Source organism: Penaeus chinensis, chromosome 27, assembly GCF_019202785.1.
Source record: "Penaeus chinensis breed Huanghai No. 1 chromosome 27, ASM1920278v2, whole genome shotgun sequence".
NCBI lineage: Eukaryota > Metazoa > Arthropoda > Malacostraca > Decapoda > Penaeidae > Penaeus > Penaeus chinensis.
Window position 1 is genome coordinate 31,879,030 of NC_061845.1, and position 7,500 is coordinate 31,886,529.

The 7,500-nt window shown below is 36.1% G+C and overlaps 1 protein-coding gene across 3 annotated transcripts in view; it reads left to right on the top strand.

The window, feature by feature from the left end:
* LOC125039643 (glycosylphosphatidylinositol anchor attachment 1 protein-like) overlaps positions 1 to 6,712 on the top strand; it is a 14,237-nt gene extending 7,525 nt beyond the window's left edge. For 2 of the 3 annotated variants that reach the window (XM_047633809.1, XM_047633808.1), the window contains exons 7-13: positions 157 to 309; positions 899 to 1,017; positions 1,206 to 1,399; positions 1,875 to 1,993; positions 2,989 to 3,179; positions 3,906 to 4,070; positions 4,367 to 6,712. In XM_047633809.1, the coding sequence (XP_047489765.1) occupies positions 157 to 309; positions 899 to 1,017; positions 1,206 to 1,399; positions 1,875 to 1,993; positions 2,989 to 3,179; positions 3,906 to 4,070; positions 4,367 to 4,637 (1,212 nt within the window). In that variant the 3' untranslated portion in view covers positions 4,638 to 6,712. The remainder of the gene's footprint in view (positions 1 to 156; positions 310 to 898; positions 1,018 to 1,205; positions 1,400 to 1,874; positions 1,994 to 2,988; positions 3,180 to 3,905; positions 4,071 to 4,366) is intronic. The other variant, XM_047633810.1, reaches the window with a different exon arrangement.
* Positions 6,713 to 7,500: the final 788 nt, after the last annotated feature.

The following is a 7,500-nucleotide window of genomic DNA, read 5'->3' on the forward strand; positions in this document are numbered from 1 at the left end:
CTATTTACTTCATTGTAAATTTAAAATCTTTTACATCAGTCAGGTGAAGATTGTTAAGACCACTGTGTAGTGCATAGGCATTTTGAAAGGGTAAAATTTGTCTCTTGTTTTGCAATTCAAATTCCTGGATTAGAATATTTCCTTTTTCTTTTTCAGGCTGCCATAAACCTGGAGATCCATAGTTCTCAAGTGAGTCATATTGATGTGAAAGTGGAAGGACTTAATGGCCAGCTTCCAAACTTGGACCTGTTCAACTTAATACATCGCCTTTGCCAGAGAGAGAATGTCCACCATACCTTCAAGAACAGGGTTAGTAATTTCACTATAGTTCAGTCATAGTTCTCAAAATGTCTTGTTTGTAGAGGCTCATTAGAATAGGAATAGTGAAGAGGATTGGAGTGACAGTGAACAGGGGACAGAAAAAAAAGATGAGGAAGCAAATTATATTTTAAAAGGGATGTTTGTATAATTGTCCATCTTGTGATCTCTTTTACAAAATTATGTTATCGTTGGTTCTAATGGAAAATTACTACAAGCGGCTGCTCTTTTTCCTTGGATATTTTAATGCCATCTTGTATCCCACTTGTGTGAAGTGTTATACTTTTTACTATGGTATCTTACTGACATTTTATTTTGTTTAGTTTAATGGGTAGAAACACGTGTGTGTGTGTGTGTGTGTCTGCGTCTGTGTCTGTGTCTGTGTCTGTGTGTGTGTCTGTGTGTGTGTCTGTGTGTGTGTCTGTGTGTGTGTCTGTGTGTGTGTGTGTGTGTGTGTGTGTGTGTGTGTGTGTGTGTGTGTGTGTGTGCACATGTGCATGCATATGGGCATTTCAAATTTGTTTTAGTGAAGTTGAAATTTCAGAGACTCTTATTTGCACTTGCCACTCCTTTTTCTCAGGGAAACCATCCTCAGCCAGAGACCTTCCATGGATGGCTCCACCAAGTAGGCACACTCTTCTCCATGATCTCTTCACAAGCATCAGGAGTTCCCACAGGAAACCATGGATTATATCACAGGTAAATAGTTTTATGTACTTCAGTTTGGAAATAGGGAATTATGAATAATATTTTCTTTTATTCTTTAATGTTTACATTTATGTTTATGAATATATGTATCAGTATTTTCTTATACAAATCTATAGAAGATTTTTTTTCTATCCTCTTTCTCAAACTGCATCATTAAGTATTCACTTTTTAATCTCTAGGTATGGCATTGCTGCGGTAACATTGGAGGGTCAGCACAGCATGCACCACCCTCGGAATCGGCGCAGCGTGTCTTTCCAGCAGTTGGGGCGGGTGCTTGAGGGCGTCTGCCGCTCCCTGAACAACCTGCTGGAGCGATTCCATCAGTCCTTTTTCTTCTACCTCCTGCCGGCCACTAATCGATACATCTCAATAGGTGATTTCAATTGTTCTCTCCGTTTTTTGATCCTGAACACCTTGGATAACATAGCTTTAAATTAAGATTCTTTCGTGTATGTTATACAAGTCAAATAATAAGTAGTGTCAGTTGGTGTATACATTTTTGCCTTAGATATTATAGTGAAATGTTTTCTTCATATAAATGCTACTTTTCATAAGAGAATTATCATTTACAGGGTAAGTAAAGTCAGGAAGACACATGTCTGTTTTTTTTTAAGAACTAAACATTTAAGTAAAATCAGTACTTGTCAAGAAAATACCAGAGAATGTAAATAAGTAAACATTAAGAATTTGTTATTTTACCAAGCTAAGCATTGACTGGAGATTTGCTTTATCTATTGAACACACACACACACATTTATTTATTTATTTATTTATTTTTATATATAAAAAAATTTAATGTCCTTCACCACAACCGGCTGTCCCCTAATAATGAGTGTTGTGTTTGCCAGGTGTGTATATGCCTCCATTTGGGATGATTGCCGGTGGTATTTTGGTGAAGGCATTGGCCCTGTGGTACTCCACAAGCTGTGCATCTGAGCAACAAGAACAAGAGAAGAAGGTGAAGAAGGTAAGCACACACCACTGAAGGTGCCAGGCTATTGTATTACTGCCAGAGGTAAATCCAGGCCGTTTCAGAGGGGCAGATGATAAGGAATCAAGGAGTGGTGTGTGAATATTGTTAGCATTTAATTTTCCAAGCAGTTTTGAGGAAGGAAGTGTTACTTTTTATGTTGATTTATTCTGTGAACATAATAGAAGTAATGAGTAGAAAATTGAGGCTCTCATGGCTGCAGTAAGGAAAAAATATACATACATGTACATGGAGATATTGTGCACATGCGATTTTAGTTGACATTTTGTTACCTATTTTGTACAGCCTTATTTAAACTGCTACCAAAATTATTCACATGTTCTGCAGTAAGGACATTATATATGTGTGTATCTATCTGTCTAAAAAAGAATTCAGTTCATAAAGATGTATAAGTATAGCTCTCTGCATACTTCTTCTCTCCATCTGTATATCTATATCTATATATCTATATCTATATCTATCTGTCTATATCTATCTATCTCTCTGTCTATCCATAAATATATGCAATTTTTTTTATTACATATACATATGTAGCAATACGGGCATTGTATGTTTATACATGTATCTACCTTTTTTCCCTCCATGGTGTCCCACTTCATGTACAGCTCCCCATACACCATTTCTTAAGCTTTGCCACCTCTCTCTTCACCTTCCAGTGCATGGCCTTGTACTCCTGTCTTCTTTCATTATCTTTCTGATTATCCCAGTTCTTTTTCCCCAACCTCCTCCTCTTTTTACTCTCCACCAAGAAGTCTCTTTGTTTTCGTTCCTCTATCCAAGAGCTACACTCAGTTTCTTCATAGCTGTCATCCTCACTACTCTTCTGTTGTTGCTCAGTTGCCCAGTGCCTTTCTTTCTTTCTGTGTGTGTGGGCGTGTGCGTGTGTGTGTGTGTGTGTGCATATGTGTGTGTGTGTGTGTGTGTGTGTGTGCACATAAACAATGCATATATTAGTTTATTAATCTTTTCAGATTGATTATGGTCTTCTTGGTGGATTTCCTACAGTTGTGATGGTTCACATAGTGAGTGTCCTGCTACACAATGCTCCCTATAGGTTTTCTCAAGTAGGCCGCTACTTGGCACTGTCAGCAGAGGATAGTGTCTTTCTCGGAACATTTGCATTCTGTGTGTCACTACTAGTTCTTCCCTACTATATCAACAAGTAAGTATTCAAATAGAATTGTCAGAATGTAGAAGTGATCTATAAGATGATGCCTTAAAACAAAGTTGTAACATATTTAGCATGTATATTTTAAATGAAATAATCTAATTGTGGTCTTTTACTTCATACTTGATCAGTATCACCATAAGTATAATATGGAAAGTGGTATTTTGTAAATTTGTTTTTAAAAGGATAATAATAGAAAAGGATGCATAAGTAATAGGGTTTTGTAAGGGTAGTATTTGGATGATTTAGAAAATATCATCTCATTATGTATCATTTACCCTTTGGATCCGGGTGACATGACCATCACTGGGTGAGGTGAATATGCATGCCATCATTAAAAAATTTGGCCGAGCGCTGGGGTGGAAATGACTTGCCACAAGTGCAGAAAGCCTGTGGAGGGTGATTAGATTCTGTGGGCATTAAGGAAGGAGCTCGATGATTATTTCCATCAGTAAATGTGTGTGTTCTGTACAATCCACGAGCCATGACTGGAAGAGTTGCAGCACCAGGGAGGATCTATTTTCATACTCCAGATCCTCTTCCTGCTCACCAAAATCAGGGAGCCGGGTGCACTACAAGCTACACACCTGGGAAAGTTGCCAATCAAATAAGCCTAAGCCCAGATTTTAGACCACTTGCAGGCAGGGAAGCACTCAGATCCAATGGGTTAAAAGACTAGCATAAGTTTTATGGTATATTCTTTTTTTGTTGTTGTTCCAGAAACCTGGGGTTACAAAATCGAAGTTGGGAAATTGTGAAGATATTTGCAGTTCTTGAATTGGGCATTCTGGTGTTTGCTGGAGCAGTGTACAATTTCTCTCTTGCATTGATAGTTACAGTTGTATATACACCTTTAGCTCTGTTGACCTCCCCATCAAAATCAAGGTCAGTGTATGAAGTATTTTCAGATTATTTTCTTCAGAAAGCTAAATAATTCAATCCTGTGCATTGAATTATTTACTTCACACCAATGCAGAATTTTGCATTTTAGCTAAATATCTTTTTCTCTCTTTACAACTGGAATGTATTATACAGTGTTATATATTCAGAATGATAGAGAAAAAATGTGCATGCATGCATGTACACATACTCATACACAAATAGATATATAGACCTTCAATTTCTGTCTCATATTTTTAGATGTCCTTTCCAAGTTAATGAAAATTCCATTCCATCTGCAGGTGGAGACGGTGGTCAAAGGCAGCAGTCCTGCTCTTGGCTCACCCCCTGACAATGCTGTTCCTGTTCGTCCTCATGGACACTTGGTCTAACTTTGACGACCTTCCTCCAAATAAGTTGCTCTGGAAGACATACATAGCAACAAAAAGAGCTTTCATGTACAGTGTGGTTGACGGGTTGATTTATTCAAATTGGGTTTATGATGTTGCAGTGCAGTGTTTACTTCCTGTGTGGCTCCTCTTTTGGCAGATAGCTCTTCATCCCCTTCAGTAAGAGCTTTTGGGCTCGGCACATATGCTGAGTAGCTGAGGCTCACCGTTATAGCTGTGTTTTACATTAAGTGATGTGATTATTTCAGAATTCGCACACACCACGCACACACACATGCACACATGCATACACGCATACATAATTGTATATTTGCTGTATGTATGTATCTGTATGTGTATCTGTCTGTCAGTGATTTTTCCTCCTTGTATTAACATGAATTGATACAAAGTTATTGTCACAAAAATGTCTTGATATTATCTGCGAAATACATTGATAATATGAATACAGGAATTTGGATATCAGATTTAGTTTGATATTACTTTTATGCTAATTATTTTATCAAATGGCAGGTTTTAAGATTTGATATTACTATCTATATAGTATAACATGATAGTGGGCTTGTTTCCATTATTGTGAAAATTTGGTTATATCTCTTTGTCCCTATGAAAAAGGCATTAAGTAGTAATATATTTATGCACATTTACAATCTATTTTATGTGCGTGCATGTGTGCGTGGGCGTGTGTGCGTGTGCATGTGCGTGTGTGTGTGTGTGTGTGTGTGTGTGTGTGTGTGTGTGTGTGTGTGTGTGTGTGTGTGTGTGTGTGTGTGTGTGTCTTTATAACTATTTTGGTATTGATATGTGATTGTTAACTGGAGGCTGTCAGTTTGTAATTCATTATTGCTAGCCTGTAGCCCAAACTTTATTTAACATTTCTGAACACTGAGACAAACTAGGAATTATCATTATGCTTCAGTGTGAGAGCCAGTACTAACACCTTTGAATCTTTGAGTTGGACTAGAATGGGATTCAAAGAAATAATTGGTCTTTTTCTTACAAATTGCCTTGCTGCCAGCGTAAAATCAAATAAGTTAAAGCATGGTAACTTAAAGCCAAACAGAATGGTGGTAAATCATAAACAGAAACACAGAGTATGTCATGTGGTTTCTCTGTTCAAAAAGCCTCTTGTTGTAGGGAGATTCTAAGTAAGAAGCAGTTGAGATGAGTTCAGTACAAGTCTGTGAGACCAGATGATTTTTGAAGCTGAAATGCACATAATCTAATTAAGATTTGAAAATTAGAAACCAACAGTGTTTAATTTAATGGTTATTATGCCAATGAGTAGGCATATATGAAATGAAAAAGTTTTCTACCTTCAGCAAGGTCAAGAGCAGAAACAGGAGCCTTCAGACACAAAGTTAATCATCAGAGGCAACAGAATATATACTTCAAAGTATTTGCCTTCATTTCTCTTTGAGTACTTCATTGGATTACCTTAAAATTATTGCAGCATTATTGAATAGTGGGCCTATTCCTGAGTCCTTCCACTAAAACCTTATCTGCTGCCATAGAGTCAGCTGTAAAGATCTGGACAAGACTGCATCAGTCCTTTTTTTCAAAAATTGAGGCATGGGATATCACAATCCATCACATACATAGTGAAAAGTGTAAGTGTCAGTTCTCAGACTTTGTAAGACTGCCTAAGGCTGCCTGCATTTTGAATAAGTAACCACAGAATATGTTGTACTTGTCCTTTGTGAAACATGATATAAAGTATAGGAAGGAGTTAGAGATGCACTAGTCAAGTGAGTTTCAGAACAAGTAAAATCTGTTGTTTGAAAAACATGATCGTTTTGTAAACAATGTCATATTTATATTAATAACTAGGAAAGGGTATATATGTTTGTGTGTGTGAATATATATATATATATATATATATATATATATATATAATTTAATTTCTGTATATGTATGTAATATTATTTCCTGTTTGTATTGCCAGAGAGGACCAAAGAATATGACTAGGTTGTGAAACTTACATACATTTGATATAATTAAGCATCTTCCTTGAACTTATTTACAGAATATACAGTTTGTGTCAACAATATCATGATACAGTACTTATTTAAGTGAACTGTTAGTGACATAGGACCATATGTATCTCAGTATAATTGTCATTCCATTATTAATCAAGTGTGGGATACTGGATATTATTTTGTGCAGTTGACAACAATTATCTTGTAGTAGTTTTTAGTATTGTTTTACAGAAAATAAAGTCCTACGCGAGAGAAACAGTAATTTTGTGTCTATCATTTGCCATTTTTGACCTCTGAACAGATTAGGGAATATTAGGGGAAGAAGTAATGGATACATTGATCGGTTCATGGTCTTTGTTGGGTGTCAACACTCTAATGAAAGGCAACAGTCATCTCATGGAGTTGTCAGCGTTGTCTTTCCTTGATGTGGGCGCAGAGCCTTGAGTCACCCCCTGAGGACCATGTTAATGGTGAGGGAGGGCAATACTACACCAATGTGTGTGTGTGTGTGTGTGTGTGTGTGTGTGTGTGTGTGTGTGTGTGTGTGTGTGTGTGTGTGTGTGTGTGTGTGTGTGTGTGTGTGTGTCTAATATATATATATATATATATATATATATATATATATATATATATATATATATAATGTATACATACATTATAGATATACATAATACATATATATATATATTTTTATATATATATATGTCTATATATATATTTTATATATATATGTATGCATATATATAATATATATATTATGTATATATATAATATATATATATATATTATATATATTTATACATATATATATATATGTATCATATATATGTGTATATATATATATATATATATATATATATATATATATATATATATATTGGATATCTATAATATCATCATCATCATCATCATTTGGGAACTAACGCTGGCAGAGCCGCAGAGCCGCATCCACCCTTTGTTTCCACCTACGAGGGTGCCTCATGGCGAGCCGCCCATCTCTAGCTCCTCACGACAGGTTTGATCGATCTGCCCAAGCCACGACTTTCTCGG